The sequence below is a fragment of the Lepidochelys kempii genome, chromosome 1, assembly GCF_965140285.1.
Source record: "Lepidochelys kempii isolate rLepKem1 chromosome 1, rLepKem1.hap1, whole genome shotgun sequence".
Classification (NCBI taxonomy): Eukaryota; Metazoa; Chordata; order Testudines; family Cheloniidae; genus Lepidochelys; species Lepidochelys kempii.
Window position 1 is genome coordinate 153,992,279 of NC_136380.1, and position 22,223 is coordinate 154,014,501.

The 22,223-nt window shown below is 40.4% G+C and overlaps 2 protein-coding genes across 5 annotated transcripts in view; one reads left to right on the forward strand and one right to left on the reverse strand.

The window, feature by feature from the left end:
* Positions 1 to 15,300, reverse strand: part of MED14 (mediator complex subunit 14) — a 53,035-nt gene extending 37,735 nt beyond the window's left edge. Inside the window, exons 1-9 of one of the 4 annotated variants that reach the window (XM_073358557.2) lie at positions 14,804 to 15,300; positions 12,737 to 12,763; positions 7,926 to 8,031; positions 6,380 to 6,553; positions 5,287 to 5,416; positions 3,407 to 3,535; positions 2,936 to 3,043; positions 1,882 to 2,014; positions 1,107 to 1,257 (exon numbers count right to left, since the gene is read on the reverse strand). In XM_073358557.2, the coding sequence (XP_073214658.1) occupies positions 1,107 to 1,257; positions 1,882 to 2,014; positions 2,936 to 3,043; positions 3,407 to 3,535; positions 5,287 to 5,416; positions 6,380 to 6,553; positions 7,926 to 8,031; positions 12,737 to 12,763; positions 14,804 to 14,985 (1,140 nt within the window). In that variant the 5' untranslated portion in view covers positions 14,986 to 15,300. The remainder of the gene's footprint in view (positions 1 to 1,106; positions 1,258 to 1,881; positions 2,015 to 2,935; positions 3,044 to 3,406; positions 3,536 to 5,286; positions 5,417 to 6,379; positions 6,554 to 7,925; positions 8,032 to 12,736; positions 12,764 to 14,803) is intronic. The other 3 variants (XM_073358577.2, XM_073358546.2, XM_073358568.2) reach the window with 3 other exon arrangements.
* Positions 1 to 22,223, forward strand: part of USP9X (ubiquitin specific peptidase 9 X-linked) — a 654,895-nt gene that overhangs the window by 337,480 nt on the left and 295,192 nt on the right. The window lies entirely within an intron of this gene.

Consider the following 22,223-nt stretch of genomic DNA (forward strand, 5'->3'; position numbering starts at 1 on the left):
CATGTGCCAGCAATGCCCCTCTGCTGTGTACATTGGTCAAACTGGACAATCTCTACGTAAAAGAATAAATGGACACAAATCAGATGTCAAGAATTATAACATTCATAAACCAGTCGGAGAACACTTCAATCTCTCTGGTCACGCAATCACAGACATGAAGGTCGCTATCTTACAACAAAAAAAACTTCATATCCAGACTCCAGCGAGAAACTGCTGAATTGGAATGCATTTGCAAATTGGATACTATTAATTTAGGCTTAAATAGAGACTGGGAGTGGCTAAGTCATTATGCAAGGTAGCCTATTTCCCCTTGTTTTTTTCTACCCCCCCCCCCCCGACGTTCTGGTTAAACTTGGATTTGTGCTGGAAATGGCCCACCTTGATCATCATGCACATTGTAGGGAGAGTGGTCGCTTTGGATGAGCTATTACCAGCAGGAGAGTGAGTTTGTGTGTGTGGTTTTTGGAGGGGGGTGGGGGAGTGGGGTGAGAAAACCTGGATTTGTGCTGGAAATGGCCCACCTTGATTATCATACACATTTTAAAGAGAGTGGTCACTTTGGATGGCCTATTACCAGCAGGAGAGTGAGTTTGTGTGTGTGTGGGGGGGGGGGGGGGGAGGGTGAGAAAACCTGGATTTGTGCTGGAAATGGCCCAACTTGATGATCACTTTAGATAAGCTATTACCAGCAGGAGAGTGGGGTGGGAGGAGTTATTGTTTCATGGTCTCTGTGTATATATAATGTCTTCTGCAGTTTCCACAGTATGCATCTGATGAAGTGAGCTGTAGCTCACGAAAGCTCATGCTCAAATAAATTGGTTAGTCGCTAAGGTGCCACAAGTACTCCTTTTCTTTTTGCGAATACAGACTAATACGGCTGTTACTCTGAAACCAGAAATTTTATAGTAATCTTTGAAATATCCTCTAGATCAGCAATTTGTGGAGGTCACAAAAGAAATGGTACCTAACCGAGAACAGAATTTGATGCTGAACTAGAGTCTGAACTCTCTGAATACAATCTGGTAGTGAGACTATGTATTAACTCAATATAGTTAAAAATGCTTGATTTAGAAAACTAAATGCCTGCTGCAGCTGGAGAGCCTTACCTTCATGGCTCTTTCCATTAATTTGGAGTCACAAGCTGGCAGGGGAGGTTCATGGGAAATTTGCAAGGGTTTTGAGACATCACTCTCATCAATTTTAATGGTGACCTTGTGCAGAGATGCAGTTCCTGTTTTTCTCCCAACCACCTGTTGGCTTAAAATTAAAAAAATGCAATATTAAATAATTTTATATTTTAAAACAGTCTAAAGGTTATTCTTGCTGAAGCACTCCAAGCCATGTGGTGATATTACAGCTAGTGTAATCATAGTGAGGAGGAAGACGTTTCTTCAGTAGTCAATATTTGATTACAAAAGCACTGCACAGAAAACATTAAGCCAGTTGCGCTACATTAAAAGTGATTAGAAGAACAGTGATAAAATGAAATATTTAAACTGAGCACATAAACTGGCTTACAAGACTCACTACTTGCAAGATATCAAGTAAGATGTCAGATTAAAGCATATTAGATATATGAATCAAAACAGCACCAACAGTTACGCTAGCTAACATATGGCACCTAAATAAATGTGGTTCAATTTTCTGAGGCACTCAGCACCCACCATCCCCACCTAAGTCAATATGATGTGAAGGTGCTCAGCATTTCTGAAATTCAGACCACATATTTAGGTGATTAAATATGGTAGTTGAGGAGACCTAGCTTTCAAAATTCAGGTTTGAAAATTCTGGCTAAGTTTATTAATTACAAATACACCAACATTTAAGAGTCTTATTTATGCTGAAAGACATGCAAGAAGTCCTTAAAATTATTTAACTTACTTCCAAACAGAGAGCGAGAGACACTTCCCTGCATGATATCGCTCCACTTGCACAAGGTCACCCCAACGTTCCCGAATCAGCATTAGTGTTTGTGAATGCAAAACTTCTAATTGAAGCGATAAGCAGAAGGAGTCTAATGAATGGAGTTAAGCAAATACAAACACCCTCTGTATGCTATACCAATTCACAGTAAGACAACAGAACATCAAAAATCTTTTCTATGGTCCTTTATACATACTTACTGCTTCCCCAAAATACTTGGTAAATAAGTATATTATTTATAATAAGTAAATAAATATTTGGTGGTAGTTTATTTTTGTACAGTGTCAAGTATTTTTCAAAGCTGTCTTTATCTAACTTCTTGCACAGCATCTTGTCTTAGAAAAGAGTACCCTAGAAGTTTAGCTGCTTCAGATATTTGAAATCAGACTGCCTTTTGGCGATGGGAGAATATTACAAGAAATGCAGTTCATAATGAAGCTGGTAGAAAAACTTACATTCTTGTTATTACACTACAAGCTTATCTTAAGAACATTTTTATTTTTGCATAGAATCACGTTTCATTGAAAAGTATTTCACACTACCCAAATATTAATTTATCCCTTGTGTGAACAAAGTCAGTGTAACGACTCGTGCATAAATTATTTTCCACTTTACTATCCACAGTTTGTAGACTTTTGTTGCACCTATTAACCAATAAAGATTGTTGGCTACTGCACCTTGAAAGTCAGCATTTTATTCTAGATCATTTGCCACATGCAGCTACCCAAGTGTTGTAGGGGTAAACAGTTTAGTACACAAAGCTACCCATCCTGTTTGCCTCCTGGTGACCTGAACAATCAAGTGAATGACACTATCCAGGTAAGTATTAGACACTGCTTCTTGCAATGAATCTTTCCTGCTGGACCATGAGAATAACCCCAAAGACCATTTCCTCTACGCTAATGGGCATTATCCTTGAGCTTAACAGCATTTATGTTCTCTTTTGAGCTCTAATCACTAGAGGGTGAGGCTATTACATCATTCTATTAAAAAGCCATCTTTGGAAGGATACGTAGGCAGCTGTACATGTCCTGAAGTGGTTTCTCATCAGCAAAGAGTCGAGACTGAACCAACTGATGAATGAAGCTGATCTGCATACTATGAACCAAAGCTCGACCATCTTCCATGAATTAAAAATAGTTCACATTAGAGATCTAGACATTAAGTCATTTTAGGAAAAGACTACCACACTGAAGAGCTTCCAAAAGGTTAAAAGGTATTTAGCAACTTGGGTTCTACTGAAAAGAAACAGTTTTCTCAGTATATTTGGGGAAATGCCATTGAGACTGTACCCTAAAGGTAAAAAGTACACAGAGCAAGGTGGTGAAAAACTGGACAATATGTATAATTTATCCATATCAAGTTGGTAGAGTGCAAACATAGGCTGTACAATTAGTTTTAATGCTGATTAATAAAACACCATTTTCAGAGCGCTCCCCAGATCAACATTAAGAAAGTAAAAATAAAAGACGTCTGATGTTACCTCCAGTCTCTTTGTCCTCAACCAGAATTTCCAGTTTGAGGAGGCGCCATGGAACGTCAGGGTCATCTCCCATCACTGTCAAGGTAGCTTCAAACTCCCCCTCAACTCGAAATTTCACACGGCCATTAGCTAGGAGAAAGTTCAAGCTAGTTTTTTTATGCTCAGCATGCTAAACAGGCCCTCAAACTTTAAAGTGCAAAAAGACTTCCACTATAAAACAAAATTAATCTTTTATGATCCCTAGTCTGCTACCTGCATTTCTATAAAAATTTAGTCAACTATTAATGTTTGTGAAAGCAGAAATACCAGCCAGCACAGTGTGGGCCAATCCCATGTAAATTTCCTTAAACAGTATTACTTTAGTCAGGACTTGTAACACACCTGTCAGTTCAGTATAGATTATCTCCTGAGCAGCCTGCAGACACTGAATCACATGAAAAAAATATTTAACTGGTAGTTTAACATTTCCAGAAATGAAAGGCTAATGAACTACTTTACCAATCACTAAGAATGCATCTTCAATTATGGAGACTATACCAGAACACCCCTCTACTGTAGATGCAGCCTACACTGACAGAAGAAGTTTTTCCTGTCAGTGCAGGAACACTGCTTCCCTGAATAACATAGCTGTGTCTGCATTGGTCTGAACAACTGTTTTTTCACACCCAGACTGACATGGCTATGCCAATAACAGCATTCATTGTAGACCAAGCCTGAAATTCTAGCCTTATCTTTTTATTCTTTAATGCACACAAGTGTACAAAGTGCCCTGTGCGTGCCCCCAAGTGAGAGTTCAAGCATTTACAAATTTGCGAACACCCAACTTTAGTACAAGTAATGCACCTTGATGAAGGCTACTCATACCAAGTTTGACCTTTTATAGTTCCATCCGCAGGTGTGAGAGATTCTGACACACACACGAGCAAGGCTATTTAGGCCATCTATCTGTCTTAGATATTTATTCCAAGAACACCTTTGTGAGCAGTATTATCTCTACTTTAGATAGGGAACCAAGGCACAGAAGACTGACTTGCCCAAGGTCCAAAGGAAGTCCATCGTGGAACAGGAAATTGAACCCAAGTCTCAGATTAGCACCATAACCACTGGACCATCCTTCCACTCAAGGGCCACTGCAATCATGTGACTAAGTATGCCATATGATTATATAACTTACCATTCTTTTACAAAGGCCACAATGGGTAAAATTTTCAAAAGGAACAGAGTCACTTAAGTACTTTTGAAATTTTTACCAAATACTACACATTTAGACAGAGTAACTGACAAATCCAGAAAATTCAAAGATTAAAAACCCAAGTCAGTTACCCTGCCTAGAGAAAAATGGATCCAATACTGAAGTTTCAATGACTTCATATTTACTATTACATGCACTAATGGACAATTTTAACTGCAAAACCCTAGTTGCTAAAATCAGGTTATTAGTTAACACCAATGGGAAAATGAGCCACAGGAAATGAGGGTGAGAAGAAACAGAAAGGAGAGGCCATTTTGTCTACCAAGCAGCAGTAGAGGAGGACACAGAGTTAAGAGCAGACCCCTGATCAGTAGAAACTGTGCAGAAATATAAGAAACAATGGCTCATGAAGACCAATGCTACAGTCAGAACAGAAGAGCAACCTTTCTTTCTGTTGTCAAAGTAGGGCTTTTTGGAGATTTGTACGGTGGGTTTAAATAAGACTATATGACTCCCAATTCTTTCAGGCTGTGGGAAGTATGTACACTAATGTCCCATAGGGGCAGGGTTTCAACCTTTTTAGATGCTTAGAAACTTTTTCCCAGTCATGTTTTAGTTAAAAGTCTAAAATCACTATTTTAATTAGCCTCAAACAATTGAGTCTTTAAAAGTAACTTCAGGTCCTTACCAACTGTAAGGTTCGCCAACTGTGGAGGAAGATCTGTAGTCACCAGTCGATGTCGAAGAATCTGGTTTAGCTGATGAAGTGTGGTTTGCTTTTCATTTTTTGTTATTGGGTCAGGAGGAATTATTTTATCCTGTTAAGGTAAGTATCAACATGTCTATATCTCTCAAACCGAAGTAAAACCACTACTAAATAAATTAACTTTCATAAATGATAGAGAAGACTAACACTGGAAGTCTGAAAGTAGAATAGGAGGCAGTATTTATATTTAAGCAGGCAGTTTTAAAACATGCATTCCATAGCCTCTTGAATTTGCCTTCCAGTGAACTGGATTGTGCCCTAGACAAACCACCTCATATTTAGGAAGAAATCACTAAACTCAGCCCACTTTAGACTATTGCAGACCTTGTACATCAAGTTGCCTTAGTATTCTTAAATGATATTGCTACAAAAATTAAGGTTGATAGCCAGATTTTTATATTTAAAAGAAAAATAATCTAAAGTTCTATGGTCTTACATGACTTCAGAAAAGCTTGCTTAACCAGAATGCAAGCTAAACAAGGAAATTACAAAGCAGCATTAAAGATAGCTGAAGGTGTTTCCATGGATCTCTAGACACAAAAAAGGCAGCTGTTTAATCCTGGAGGGATACTATAATAGCATGCATTAAGAGGATCATCGCTACAACCAGAGACAGTGTGAGCAGCAGATTTTAATCTCATTTTAGGTTAGTTGTATATTTTTCTGGGGTTTTGGTTTAGTGTGTGCAAATACCAATAAATGACTGACAAAAAAGGAAAAAGGTTTGTTACTTTGTTGGGTCCTAGAGCAGAAGTAGTCTAGCAAGATAGAATCCTTGATAGGGAAAAGTTAGCCTGTTAATAAGAAATATTCTAAATATAAACAAGTTAGAATTTTGCACATTTTATAATTGGTTCTGTATTAGCATGCACTTTAAAGAGAAATATGTACTTTATCTGCAGTAATTACAGGAGGAGAAAGATGTTTCACACCGTTAGTTTCACTAGTTTGTGTCTGTTACCTGATAAGATATTTTAGGAGGGATCTTTTTCAGCTATACTGTAAAGACATTTACCCTTATACATGTTGGGAGACGTGGATATGACCCAGTTGTCAACACATCAATAGCATATGGGATAGCAAAACTGGGCAGGCGAGCATGAACCAAAGCATCTCTAGCTAGTGATGCCAGACGATCAGCAGTGTCCACAAAAAGGATAGCTTGTTGATCTAGAAAACTTGATATCATCTATAAAAGAGAAAAAAAAATACTGACTGCTGAAGTCAATCCCTTGCCCAAAGTATCTCTAAATAGTATTTCCCCCTTTTCTCTCCCTCCACCCCCCGCAATTCAAAAAAGCCTACATTTGGGGTGAGGGGAAAGGAATATTTTGGTAGTTTTTTAAATAAATACTTAATCAAGGACATTTATACATTTTATTTCTCCCATGACCAAATCTTTTATAGATAAAAATACCAGATTCCCACTCTTTAATCAAAGGTAAGTACCTCATTTCACCTCTACTACAGGGTGGTTCAAGTCTGAATTTAAGAAACTCCTAGGGAAGGAAGACAAGTTCAGGGAGCTTAGTTGGAACAGTCCTAGCTCCTGCCTTTGCACTACAATTTCAAGTGCTCTGAGAACAGAGCTTCCATTAGTGGCTTGCAGCTCTCTCTACTTCTCTTCACAGAGCATGTGGAAAATGCGAATGGGACCTTGGCGTTTTTTATTTATTTATTTTTTAAGTACTTCACAAATGCTTCATCTGTGGGATATCCATCACCAGAATTAGAAGAGTATTTTGGAGACAGTGTTGCTGTACCTGTGTCAATCCCAGTATATTTTAGAGACAAGGTGGGTGAGGTAAAATCTTTTATTGAACCAACTTCCATTGGTGAGAGAGAGAAACTTTTATGCTTACACAGGTCTCATCTTCAGGTCTGGGAAATGTACTCATTGGTCCAATAAAAGATCTCTCATCCACCTTGTGTGTCTAGTATTTTGGATGGAATGTTAAGGAGAATCATTTGGTTTCAGCTTGTACTCCACAGTAGAGGTTTCCACTCCTACATACTATGGTACGTTTGTGGCAGTTAATTTGCAGACTGTTACTGGATTACCGCCATACTTATTTATATTCTGCCAATAAACTGACTTTTTGCAACATGCTGGACTTTGAACTCATTTAACCAACAGCAGGACTTTACTATCTCACAGTGCCTACATAATGCAACCAAGTGTAACAATAAGAACTAGTGCTGAGATCAATGCTCCTGCCCTTCACCCCCAGCCCATCTCCTAACCTCCAAATGTTCTCACTCCTGATAAAATAATATTGAAGATAATATGCAGTCATGCCTTTTGCTTTCCCTATTCATGAGTTTTTGGGGTTTACTGCAACAGTGTAACTGTCTCTTAAAGAGAGAAGCGACATTACTACTGTACAAATTATAACTTACAATTATTGAACAGAACGAGGAGAGCAATGTACATTTCACGTACATTATCATATGGAATCTGGCTTTTTTAATGTGAGCATTTTATAATCTATTCAGAAGGTACTAAAAAGCCCACCGACAAGTTTTAGGTCATTTTATACCAAGTTAAGTTGCTAACTTACCGCACATTTTTCCACTTTCCCAGCATTGTTAGCCCATTTTACTAAGGCTAATAATCGAACAAACAGTTGACGTGTGCGGCTTGCAAACTGCACAATTTCTATTTTTCTGTAAAATAAAAAAAATCAAGAGTTAAGTCAGTACTGAAACATCTCACAAAGCTGCAGTTCAGTTGCAGTGCAGTTTGCTAAAGACAATTACATAGAAAATGTCATGCATCACATAAAGTTTATACTTTGCATAATGTAGCATCAATTTCAATTGTACAATTTTTTTCCCCACATCAGAGGAAAAAATTTTTAATTTTTTTATACATCAGGGCGTGGTGCTGAGGAGCCAAAATTCAGGATGCCTTCTTGTGACTTTTGTTTTTTCCTCTTTACTTGCAGAAATGCTACATGTCCAGTCCTTCCCCGCTCCTCCCTCCCCACATTTTTAACAATTACTCTATTAGATACTGGCCACAGCCTATATCCATAGCCCCATCTGTACTCTTCACCACAGCAGAAGCCTGTCTATAGCAGATAAGAAAGGCAGAGAGTAATGCTTGGATCTCAATTCACGCTTTCATTCCAGTCTGTATGACACCATCTACGGTATGGGAAGCTTCTGATTTCACATAATTTGGTCAGAACCTATTGACTTCCAAGGGGTTACTTTGAACTTACACATTTTTTTTGCTGTAAATGCTACTGCAAGGTTTAAGCTACATTAAGCAATTCACAAAAAAAAAAAAAAAAAATTGTAGTCAATAAAGATACATAAATTTAAGGCCAGAAGGCACCATTATGATAACCTAGTCTGGTCTCCTGCAAGACACAGGACACACAACCTCATCCAGTAATTTCTGCATCAAGCAAAAAAAAATTGTTGGTACTAAAGCATGTTTTAGAAATATATCCTGTCTTGTAAGACTTCAAGTGATGGAGAAATCACCACATCCATAGGCAAGATGTTCTAACAGTTACATTTAAAAATTTGCATCTTGTTTTTAATCTGAAATTTTCTAGCTTCAGTTTCCAACCACAGGTTCTCATTGTATCTTCCTGGTAGATTAAAGAGCCTTCTATTATAAGAAATCTCTGGCTCATGTAGGTATTTCTAGTCACGATCTAGTCATCTCATAATCTATTTCGCTTATGCTAGGGAAGGTGGAGCCCCTTAAATCACATTATAGTGTTATTTTCCAGACTGCAAATCCATTCTGTAGCTCTTTTCTGAACCTTCTCCAATTTTTCAACATCCTTTTTGAAGTGTTAGCACCAGAACAGGACACAGTATTCGAATAAAGGTCTCACTAATGTCCTATACAGAGGTAATACCACCCTCCTGCTACTATTACTACTAGTAGTAATATATAGTCCTCAGTTTATCATGGACCCCGCTAGCTAGAGCATTGAACAGTGAGCTCAAATTCAACTGGTTATCCATCACTATCCTTAAAAGCCTTTTATAGAGCCACTGCATTCCAAGATATAGTCCCCCATCAGGTAAATGTGACCTACAGTCTTTGTTCTTAGATGTATGAGCTTGCATATGGCTTTATTAAGAGACATATTGTTTAATAAAGATGGCGCTTCAAAAAGCTAGTGTAAAGCCTGGATAAAACATGTAAGTATAAAAGAAGAGCATAACAAATTTTCTGATCACTACGTAAGAGAGATCACTAAAAAGCCTGCTCCTCTGTATTAATGGATATTTAGCAAGTATAAAAAAAAATTGTCCAGAAGGTAGATTAGACGTGAAGTAGGAGTAAATAACTCTTGCCATTAGGAGGCAAAGTCAGTCAATGTTTCAGAGCTATTACTGTAACTTAATATTTATTTTTAATTACTAAAACCTTATGTTAAAAGAAGTTCAAAAGTTTTGCTTTTTAATTAAAAAAGTAGATTCTTTTAATCCTCCTGTGTAGAAAGGGCCCTTAATGCAAATTAAAATGACATCTACTGTTGTTGAGACATAACACCTCATTCACTGACTACAAACACAGAGATTATTTTGGAAAACTGAAAGTTTATATAGCTGTTCAGATACTTTGAATAGCTATATAAACAAGAGTTTTCTTTTAATACTTCCCAGCAGGAACTCTTTGCTGATGTAAAGCAGGAATGAGAATTCAATTTCTATTTGTATCCATTGGAAAGCAGGACCCTTAAGAGTTGACGTACTGCAAGTTCAATTTAAAAATATGCATCATATAAGTCATTGATCCACTTAGATCAAAAATATACACTACTTTATATGTCACTAGAGAGCAAGGAAGGAAACAGGAATTATGAACAGTGAGAATGCACAAGTTACCTGTTATCAAAACCCAAACCCATAGTTTTCCCACTGCATTACAAATAAGTTCTCAGTACCACTGTAATATATCAAGGTAGTTTCCTGTCCAACTGCTATTTTGTATTATTGCATGTAATACTAAAAGTAATTTACTCTTATCTATGTGGAGCAGTTAGAATCTAGTATTAGTGGTGTCCATTGCATATAATAAAATTACATATCTTTCAAAAAGATCGTAAAATATCAGGATCCATAATTTCCTACAAGCTTTGCTTATCAAGGGGTCCTCAAGAAGAAAACCCTAGAAAGGGACTTAAGCTCTAATTAAAATCCATGTTAAGTTTAAGCCTGCCAAGTATCACGCCTTCATCACTGATGGGTGTATACTGCCTGTCATCAAGACAGCATCCTGCAAGCAACCACTATTCCTTTAAGAGGTGGTTCAGGAGTCTGATACTATTAAATTTCTCTGTATCATTACTGCTGCTATGGCAGCTCTCATATGCAGGAGCAAATGAGTAAGTTGATTAATTAAGCAACATCCCTTACAGCAATTGTAGGCAACCTTAGAGAGCTAGAGAACCACTTCACCAAATGGCATCAGACAACAACAAAAATACATCCTAATATCACACTGCAGCTTACCACATACTGATCCAAATATCACAATTCTATTTCAGACACGACAGATTGTTAAATGGTTACAGAGACGCACAAGCATTGTAGGAGAAAGGAAGGACCTCTCCCCCACCTGGTGAAAGACACCCAAGCTGATTCAGTCTATTGACCAACTTGACTGTGTGAGCCTCACAAAGCAAGTTCCAATTAAACTCACAAATGACACAACAGCCACGTATGCCACTCCACCCCCCACTGAACATCCCCAGGGGCTAAAGATACAGGTTGAATGCCACTGCCTGTAGCAAATGGAGTAACAATTGTAAGAAACATGGAACATTAAAAATGAAAAGAGGAGAGAATATTGGGCACGCAGCATGTCTTCAAGAGAAGAGGAGAAAAGAAGTCTCAAGAAAACATCCCAATTTTTGACTCCCCTAAAATCAGGATCTGGTTGTGGAAAAGATTAAACCAGGGGTGAGCAAACTACAGCCCATGGGCCGCTTCCGGCACATCAGACTTTTTATCCAGCCCTCAAGCTCCCACCAGGGAGCGAGGTCAGGGCCTTGCCTGGCTCTACCCAGCACTCCCCCTGCCCCTGACTCACAATTCCCTTGATGAGCACTATCTTCCAGCACGCAGAACCACACCGCACAGGCACGACTTCACCATGCTGTTTCTGGGATTGGAAACCACCCCCCCCCCACAACAACCCCCCCCTCACCATGCGGCAGCGCACCCAATCCCCTCCTCAACTCTTATGGCCCCACCCTCGAGAGCCTCGAAAATGCCCAGGGGCCGCACTCGTCTCAGCTAGGCTGCCTCCACCTGTGGTGCTTGGTGTCACTCACTGCAGGGCCCCTAGGAGTCCCCGGTACCACCCCAAAGAGCCCCCCCCATCGGTCCCTCCCTCTCTCCGCCTCGGTAACATCCCTTATAGAGCCCCCCCCCCCATGCTACACCTCATAGAGCATCCCTCCCCCACCAGGCATTCTTGGCCCACCATACCATTTCCATATGTGGACTTCAGGCGAAAAAGTTTGCCTACCCCTGGATTAAATCCTGTTAAAAATAATTTTGTACAATTGAAATCTATGACGTATTATGCAAAGTACATGCTTGACTTGAGAGATAGCATTTTCCATATAATTGTCATTAGAATTATTGTGATTGAATGATCTCCGTATATCTTCAAAATAAACTAGATCAATAAGAAAGAGTTAGCACAGATAGCAAAGAAGCCAACATTACATATTCTGGCAGGTTCTATAGAAGCTACTCAAATCTCCAAAATAAGCACATTAAGTACAGTACTTTGACCTCAGTAAAAAGAGGGATATATTTCTGAAGAAAACAGGTTCCCAAGTCATAAAACAAAGCTTCCTCAAATGTTGTCTAAGGAAAAGGTGGATCTCCTATTATATAGGAGGGGCAAACAAGAGGCTTCTTTATTCTATGTATATTTTTCAGCTACTAGTCCTGCATTGGGAGAATTTCCTTCTCGACACATCTGTATTTGTTTAGGTTCTTATTCTCTTTCCCACTAGATTCAATATCAGGTCAGGCACTCCCATCCTCCAAGTTTTAATGTCTTATCTCTTCCCACACAGAAGGGTAATGCCCTCAGCTAAACTGCACTTCTTGCTGGGGAAAGAACTGTTCAGAGGCACATTAGCAACAGAATCCAACAATCCTAGGTAGTTTCAAATTAACGTTGCTATTGCATCATGAAAAATGCTACTTCTATACAGTAACACAAGGACAATCCAATAAAGAAATAATTTTTAAAAGAAATCATCTTTTATTCAGACAAGTCTTGAATTAAGAAAAAATATTTTATTTCAATGATCCCACACTCACCTTAATGTTAAATTTAAGCATGCATTAATAGCCCACTCTTGTTGTGACTCACCTTTCCATGTCAGTCTTTCTTGGTAGTCTAATAAAAACATAAAAGCATTATTTAATGTTATATTACATTTCAAACATTTAGATATTTAGCTATACATTCATTTGCATCCATTGAGGAGATCTTATCATTATGAAATGATTAAATTTAAGAGTTAGCACTACTCCAACATGAATACACCACACACTTTGGAAAGGTTGTTTCAAGATGTTGTGTAGTACTTCTCCATATTCATGCAACTAAATTTGTCAAGTTTTACTGTTCAACAAAAGTGCTAGTTTGATAGCCCTAAAAATAAGAGTTGTCTATACATACAACAGGTGCACAATAGACAGCATCAGCATGAGATCCACCACTATGATCTACCAGCCTGCCTAAAACTGGAATTAGAAGAATCAACTTGAGATGAAAGACTTTTGCCTCTCTGCTGAGCTAGCCAATATGGATATCAATAAGTACTTATAAGGCCCCTAATCACTGTAGCTCATTGTCCTGTCTTCTGGAGGGTTATCAAAGACCAACTAACTCATTTAATGTAGGTCACTTAATAGACAAGAATAACTTTTGGCCCAAATGATACGAGATGGATTGGGAAGAGCTGCCTGTAAATATTCGCAAAGCTATCTCATTATCCACCTCCAAATTCCTCCTCAAAACTCTTCTTTGTCATGATGCCTAGAAAAAGCTTTGCAATGGTTAGGCCACTATTGTGCACAGACCACTACCTATCATGCTGACTAATGTTGTCTCTGTTGAACTCCTCCCATCTATTTGTAATAGCCTGTTGTGTCTTGTCATGCTTAGATTGTAAGCTTCTCGGGCAGAAAGCGTTTTTTGTTCTGTACTTGGAAGCTACATTTTTGGTCACAGATCTGGACATGTCAGTACTTTGTGTGGGACAGTGAATTCTACGCAAAGGAGATCTTCATGCAAAAATAAGCATATTTTATAGCGCTAAGGAGCCCCTCTACTAGCCAAATGCACAGAACATGTGGCATGCATTGAAAATCCATGACATTCACATTTGGTTGAGATCCTGGACAGCCTATAATTCAATAGTAGATCAACTGTCCAACATATTCTTCAAGCACTGTTAACCCTGACTTTTATTTTGTATTAATTACATGAAGTTGCAATGTTTGGTATCACACCATAGTACACAGTGTGCCTCATGCAAATATTTTGATAATACATAGAGCTAACTGAATGTGAAAATGCAAGAAGTCAGTAGCACTTACATTCAGTGCATTTTACTGTGACAACCCTAAAACTCAAATTAACACACGCTAGACACTGAACCAAGATTGTTTATTTTCTTTACAGATTACTTGTGGATAGGATTTATAAAATGTCAGTGCACCACAAATGTGCCTCTCCAAAACCAGCAGAAATTCTAAAGTGGGCATGTCATGAGAGTAAGCAAGTCCATGGATATACAGTTTGCATCATCAGATTCAGTAGTTCTTGTTCTGCACAGAACTACAGGTACTTTCTCATTGGCCCAATAAGTTACTCCTTTCTGTATACCCACCTACACCACCCTGTAATGTTAATCAGAATAACTCAACAGATGAGAGATTGTTTAATTTAGTGTCTAAACTAAGTCTTTAGATTTAAATTCACTCCTTGTTTGTGTTTTCACAAGCATTGCAGCAACCAACAGTAGGAGGAAACAAGACAAAGATGGACGAGCTTGTTCTCATTGTCCAAGCTATGTTTTTTATTTTAAAACACTTAAGTGTGAGACTTTAAGAATCTCTCAGTTTAACATATTACTAATGCAGATAATTTTAAAACTTTCAAGTTCCAATACCATTAGAATTAATTTAGAGGCAAATTTAAATGCTTTCCGTCCAAGCTTTTTCTCTGTTCTCCACCTTTTAGCCCATTTGACGGATTCCCCACAAGCACTTAGCAGGGGATTGGATGAACCTGGAGCAGGTACAAAGCCGCGCAAGGTCTAACTCCCCCGGGGTGCAGGCTTCGGGCAGGGGCAGCTCCGGGCACCCAGCACCCTCCCCAGGGACAGGGCTCAGGGGCAGGGAGCGGGGCGCCGAGCGCGGCACTCACAGGTCCGCCAGCACCGTCAGCTCCGCGTAGGTCCGGTGCAGCAGGAAGTCGATGAGGGTGCTGAGCCGGTAGCCGGGGCTGGCCGCCGCCGCGGCGGTGCCCGGAGCCGGGGGGGCCGGGGCCGAGGCGGGGCCGCCGCCGGCCGGGACCAGCTGGTTACTCTCCAGCTGTACCGGCGCCATGGGGGCGGCAGCGCGCCAGCCCGGGCAGGAAGCGCGCGCGCGCGCGGGGCCCCGGCTCCCCCCGGGGCCGGAACAGCCGCAGGGACCCCGCGGCGGCTCCCCACGACCCGGCGCGAGCGGCCGAGCTCCAGCAGCAGGAGACTGGGAGAGAAGGCGGCGCCAGGAGCCTCCGCGGAGCTCAGAGCCCGCTCGGCGCAGGGGCCGCCGCCATGATGGGGGATGCCGAACCGGAAGAGAACCGCTGCGGCGGACCGGAACGAAAACCCTTCCGGTGAGCCCAGTCCGCAACCCCACCGGCTGAGCGGCGGCTCCCTCGAGGCAGCGCGGGGGGCGGGGCTAACGCGCAACGGTCCAAGCACGCGGGAGCGAGCGAGCGGGCGGGGGGGAGATGGTCGGGTGCGGACAGAGACTAGGGCAGGCGCGAGCCCGGGTGGGGACGGGTCTCGAGAGCGAGCCGGAGGGGCGGGGCTGCTCGAGTGAGAAGGGGCGGGGCAAGCAGCAGGGGGCGGGGCGGCGGAGCGCAGCCCGGGAATGGGCCTGGCGCTGGGGCCGCGCGCGGGAGGGAGCCCGGCCCGGAGCTTGGGCGGGGGGTGGGGCAAGTGGCCGCGAGGCGGCGGGAAGCAGTCGCTGCTCTAGTCGGGTGGCCGGGCTGTCCCCGGCGGGCGGGGGGCTCGGATCAGGGGCATCACGTGGAACGGCGCCTTCAGTGGCCGGGCCCGCGCACTTTGTGCGGCCTGGCTTTTGCGAAGTGCACAATCCGGTTGGGAGCGTCCGTTTTTGGGTGCCCAACATGAGACAGGTTAAAGGGGGTCTGGTTTTCGGACAGCACCGAGCCGCCACCTGCTGCAAATCAGACTCCAGAGAGGTGTCGCAAGTTGGACACCCTCATGTAGGGTTTTGTTTTTTTAAATATTAATAATGGGGAGAAGGTGGAATGTTGCGCAGGATGTTGCCTTGTTCTTGCATCTTACACTTGAAACAGAGTCGGACCTAGTCATGCCTTATTTGCATTTAATTATAGCCAGTGGTGAGCTGGAGCCAGTTCGCAGGAACCGGTTATTAAATTTTGAAGCAGTTTTAGAACCCGTTGTTAACCTGCTTCCCTGCAGGGGGCGCTGAGGCTTTGATGGGCTCTGGCTCGGAAGTGATGTAATTCCTCCTCCGGCCACCAGGGGCGCTGCGCTGCGGGAGCCATGTGGGCTGCCGCCTGGCCCTGGGCACAAACCCTGTCGCTGCTGCTGCTCCCCTGGCCCTGGGGCTCCCGATGCTGCCTGGTGGGTCCCCGGCTGCTCTGCTGGGCCTGGGCTGCGTCCTGCTGCTCTCCTTGTGGGTACCCACCACCCTGCCCGCAGTCAGCCCCTGCCTGCAGTCAGCCTGCACCCCCTGCCTGCAGTCAGCCCCTGTCTCCAGCCACCCCCTGCCTGCAGCCAGCCCCTGTCTCCAGCCACCCCCTGCCTGCAGCCAGCCCCCGTCTCCAGCCACCACCGCACCCCCTGCCTGCAGCCATCCCCCGTCTCCAGCCACCCCCTGCCTGCAGTCAGCCCCCATCTCCAGCCACCCCCTGCCCTGCCTGCAGCCACCCCAGCATCCCCTGCCCGCAGCCAGCCCCTGTCTCCAGCCGCCCCTGCCCGCAGCCAGCCCTGCCGCACCCCCTGCCTGCAGCCAGCTCCTGTTTCCAGCCACCCCCACACCTCCTGCCCTGCCCTGCCTCCAGTCACCCCCTGCACCCGCTGCCTACCTCCAGCCAGCCCCTGCCTCCAGCCACCCCCGCACCTCCTGCCTGCAGCCAGCCCCCGTCTCCAGCCGCCCCCTGCACCCCCTGCCCGCAGCCAGCCCCTGCCGCACACATGTGAAAAGGAGCTCATTTCTAGTTCAGGCCCATCTTTTTAAAAAAGAACTTTAGGCAGGGTTAATATACATCCGTATTTTCCCGGACAGGTCAGGCTTTTTGGTTCTTAAATTGCTGTCCAGGAGGAATTTTTAAATGTTAAAAATTCCTCCCGGAAAAATACGGACGTATGGTAACCCTGTTGGTACAAAAAATACATACTGGGGCTCATCCCTTAAATCAGAACTTTTTATAGGAAACCGGTTGTTAAGATTTTGGCAGCTCATCACTGATTATAGCCTAAGGCGGCAAACGGACAAGCGAGAGGCAAAAGAAAGGAAAATATCTGCCTCAAGTGTTGAAGGAAACTAGTGAAAATAAGGAACCAGTGAGTAACTGGTTTCATTTTCAAAATGTATTATTATTAAATATTTATGTTACCTTTGTCATAATTTAATAAACATATTTTAAAAGATAATTTGGAAAAGCAGAACATGGATGGGTAATTATTTTTAATTTTAGGATTGTGCCTCTCTAATGTGATAGAATTCTTTGAATACATCAACAGAATAATAGATGGAGAACCAGCTGACAATTTTATTTGGACTTTCCCAAAGTGCCTTTGACACAATTCCTCACAGACTTTTAAAGAATCTGAGTAGCAAAGGCTCCATCCTAGGCCAGGATTATCTAGTTAACATATGTTTAATTTCACATCTGAAAAACGTGAAATATTTGCAAATGACACAAAATTATTTAGGATAGTTAACACTAGAGAAAACTGCAAAGTATTTCTAAAGTTCCTGTCAAAGGCAGGTAAATAGGTAGCAAAATGGTAGATAAGATTCTGTGTTGACAAATTCAAGATAATACACATCAGAAGAAATTATATGAACTGATACATATGTTTGGCATCTAAATTAACTACAATCACTGAGAAAAAAAACCTGGATGCCACTGTGGAGAGTTCAATAAAAAATTCTGCTCAAAGTGTAGTCAAACAAACAAATGAAAATATTATGCCATCATATAAATAAGTGATATTTCCTGACTAAAGAATGCAAAATCAGGCCCAAGGTATCCTGTACATGTGCAACATAAAATGTAACATCACTTTTTTTTTAAGTAAGATAAATATCACTGCTCTGTGTCTTATTTTAAAGTGTACTGCAATTTAATTCCATGTAAAATGCATATAGTATTAATGGAGGATATTCTATACATTGAATATGTGAGACTGAAACATTATCTAACTTACCTTCTTTCATTCAATAGACCTCACTAAATTAAACTAACTGGGACATTGATAGTGAATTACTGAAATTTGCAATTTAGTAAGTAAGAATAATACAACATAAATGTACTTTGTCTGTAAATGAAGTGTTTTGTAATTTGACTCTTATAGGACTCTCCTATTAAATCTTTGCTAAGAAGCAGGAAGTGGACCACTGGGGGAGGTAAGGGGTTTCCAGGCTAGTTAAATGCAAATTAACAAATTTCTCTTGTACTTTTATTTGCATGCGATGGCTTAGTTCAGCAGTTCCCAGTGTTCTGCCTATTAAAGTTTACTACAAATTCATCTGTATTAATAATGAGAAGAAAGTATGTTTCAGTGGACAGAAAACTATATTAAGAGTCAGAAGATCTGGGTTCTGTTTCCATCTCTCCCACTAACCTGCTTTTTGATCTCCAACAAGTCACTTCATTTCTGTGCCTCAGTTTCCCCATATGTAAAATGGGGATGATGATACCTGACCTCCTTTCTGTAGCACTTTGAGAGCTACAGATGAAAAGTGCTAAATAAAGTACAACTAATAAAGCATACTGTAGATATTTTAGATTGGCACTCAAATATTCATAATAGAGAACTTAGATGTTGGTGAATCAGACGTATTTCTGTTTAGCTGCAGAGCTGACAAGGTTTTAGAATCAAAGGGGAGGGCAACTTGATAAATTTCTTTTTCTTGAGCAGGTTAAATATTTGTCCTCCTCTGGAGCCATCTTTTAAACGTTTTAGCTGAGCCAGAAAGATGGACTGCACTCTTTATATGGGTACTTTCTAACTATCTGTCACAGTATATTTTAGAGCTTGGTCATTTGGTTCCCAAGTACAACAAATATAACGTCAATCTCTGGTGTCACACAGCACTGCTTAATGACACAAATACTTTCTTCACTTGGTACTGAAGAGCTCTTCTAATAGTCATATGTAAACAACACAAAAATATTATACATTGCAGAGGTTTTGTTGATTGATCATTTGTTTTATTTACAGGCTTGCTACAGTGTTTAGCACTGTAATGTCTGAGTGCCTATATAAATTATATGTGCAATAAAAGTTTTCTATAAATAATATGTTTTATATACATTTAATGCTTTTAAGAATTAAGGCAGAAAATGTTTGTATAGTTCACCTTTCACATACAAGATCCGTTACTGTAATGCTAAGTAAAGTGCACTAGTTTATAAAGCTTCAAACTTTCATTCAATAAAATTAAAGTATACAGTACTTATAAACTAACATACATCAATATGCATTATACAAATATCAATATCAAAATGTTAGGTTTTTCCATTATAACAATCTTATCAGTATCAAACTTTCATCTACATGGATATGATACAGTTCAACTGAAAATTATTGATGTTATTGTAATCACAAAGTAATATAATGGAACAAATTATTAGTTTATTATAGCATTTGTTTTTATTAGTGACTACTTTATCCTTTGAAAATTCAGTGTTCTGTAACACAGACCATTGGTTTGTCAGTTATGCAGGATTTTTATACCTACAGTAGAGCATTCTTTGTACAACGGGGAGAGTATTAGTTGTGTATTGCTTATAAGTACTACTTTTTGTGATTATTAAAAGTCCAAGTTTATTTCTTTAAATGTCTTTTTTTTTTAAATGGTGGTTCTATTTTCTTTCTATTTTGTTCATATGATCAGATTTGGGAAACATTTGGTTTTTACATTTTTAAATTGTAAAAGAATTTACAGTAACAGGTGAAAATTTTGTGGTAATCACTGATGCCTTGTAAAACAGTGTGTTACTGTGACAGAGAATCACTTGTACAGTTTAGTAAAGTACATTACAGTTCTAATTATATGTCTTGAACAACTTAAGAAAAGAAACATTCTCCAAGTCAAAATAAAAGACTCTATTTTCTATCTGTGAATATACAAAAAGTCTCTTCTCTTGAAATACTGCAAATTGCATAGTTTTAGATTCTGACCATATTCACATTGCTCTGAACTTTACCAACAAAGTAGATATCCACTGTAAATTCTAAATCAGTCTGTCTGTAGGAGACAGGAACTAGAGTTACTAACAGTCTTTTGTATCCTCAAAAGAGTGGTTGTCATCATTATTGCAATCCAATTAATTATAACTAAATTTACTGTCTCAGCCACACAAACTGTATTTTTCATTAGTGAAGCAATGCAATGTGCAGTTTTACAAGTAATTCTGAAATAGGAGCAAAACAGTTATATCGTTTTTTGACCCCACATCTTGGAAAGGCTAACAAAGAAAACGAAACCCTTGATCTAGCTCATGGCAGTAAAGAGATGAATTGCAACATTCAGTTATTGCCTTAAGAAGTTGACAATATTATCACTAAAACCGTGGTTTTCCCTGTCTACTGCTTAGTGCTAGTCACAGAATTTGGAGGGGGAAAAGATACAGAAAGAAAATACAATGTGAGCAAATATTTTAACATGAAAGTATTTATGGAGAAATGAATTTATCTATAGAAGCTCCTCAAAAGATGGAGAAAATGTTAGGGAAAGTAGGCCTGATTAGTCATGCCCAGTGGGAGAAGGATTTCAGCTGTGAAGTGTTCTGTACAGAGATCTTGGTTAAGTTACAAATAGACTGCTTGATCATAGTTAACTGCTGCTGGCTAATACATCCACATTGTGCAAACTCGCAATGAGGCCCACTCTTCTAAGACAACTAAATTCTGGTTCCAACTCTTACTTGAATACCCTTTGTAAATCCACAAATAAATGATGGCTGTCAAGCGATTAAAAAAATTAATCGCGATTAATCGCACAGTTAAGCAATAATAGAATACCATTTATTTAAATATTTTTGGATGTTTTCTACATTTTCAAATATATTGATTTAAATTACAACACAGAATAATGCAATCTCTTTATCATGAAAGTTGAACTTACAAATGTAGAATTATGTACAAAAAAACCTGAATCCAAAAATAAAACAATGTAAAATTTTAGAGTCTGCAAGTCCACTCAGTCCTACTTCTTGTTCAGCCAATCACTCAGACAAACAAGTTTGTTTAATTTGCAGGAGATAATGCTGTCCGCCTCTTGCTTACAGTGTTACTGGAAAGTGAGAACAGGTGTACTGATGGCATTGTTGTAGCTGGCGTCGCAAGATATTTATGTGCCAAATGTGCTAAAGATTCATATGACCCTTCATGCTGCAACCACCATTCCAGTGGACGTGCATCCATGCTGATGACGGGTTCTGCTCGATAACTATCAAAAGCAGTGCGGACCAATGCATGCTCATTTTCATTATCTGAGTCCGATGCCACCAGCAGAAGGTTGATTTTCCTTTTTGGTGGTTTGGGTTCTGTAGTTTCCGCATCAGAGTGTTGCTCTTTTAAGACTTCTGAAAGCATGCTCCACACCTCGTCCTTCTCAGATTTTGGAAGGCACTTCAGATTCTTAAACCTTGGGTCGAGTGCTGTAGCTATCTTTAGAAATCTCACATTGGTACCTTCTTTGCGTTTTGTGAAATCTGCAGGGAAAGTGTCCTTAAAATGAACACCGTGTACAGGGTCATCATCTGAGACTGCTATAACATGAAATATATGTCAGAATGCAGGTAAAACAGAGCAGGAGACATACAATTCTCCCCCCAAGGAATTCAGTCACAAATTTAATTAACACATTTTTTTAACGAGCGTCATCAGCATGGAAGCATGTCCTCTGGAATGGTTGCCGAAGCATGAAGGGGCATACGAATGTTTAGCATATCTGGCAAGTAAATACCGTGCAATGCCGGCTACAAAAATGTCATCAAATGCCCGTTCTCACTTTCTGGTGACATTGTAAATGAGAAGAGGGCAGCATTATCTCCTGTAAATGCAAACAAACTTGTTTGTCTTAGCGATTGGCTGAACAAGAAGTAGGACTGAGTGAACTTATAGGCGCTGAAGTTTTATGTTGTTTTGTTTTTGAATGCAGGTATCTAACTCAAAAAAAAAAATCACATTTGTAAATTGCACTTCACAACAAAGAGATTGCATGCACTACAGTACTTGTATGAGGTGAATTGAAAAATACTATTTCTTTTGTTTATCATTTTTACAGTGCAAATATTTGTAATAAAAATTATACAATTTGATTTCAATTACAATACAGAATACAATATA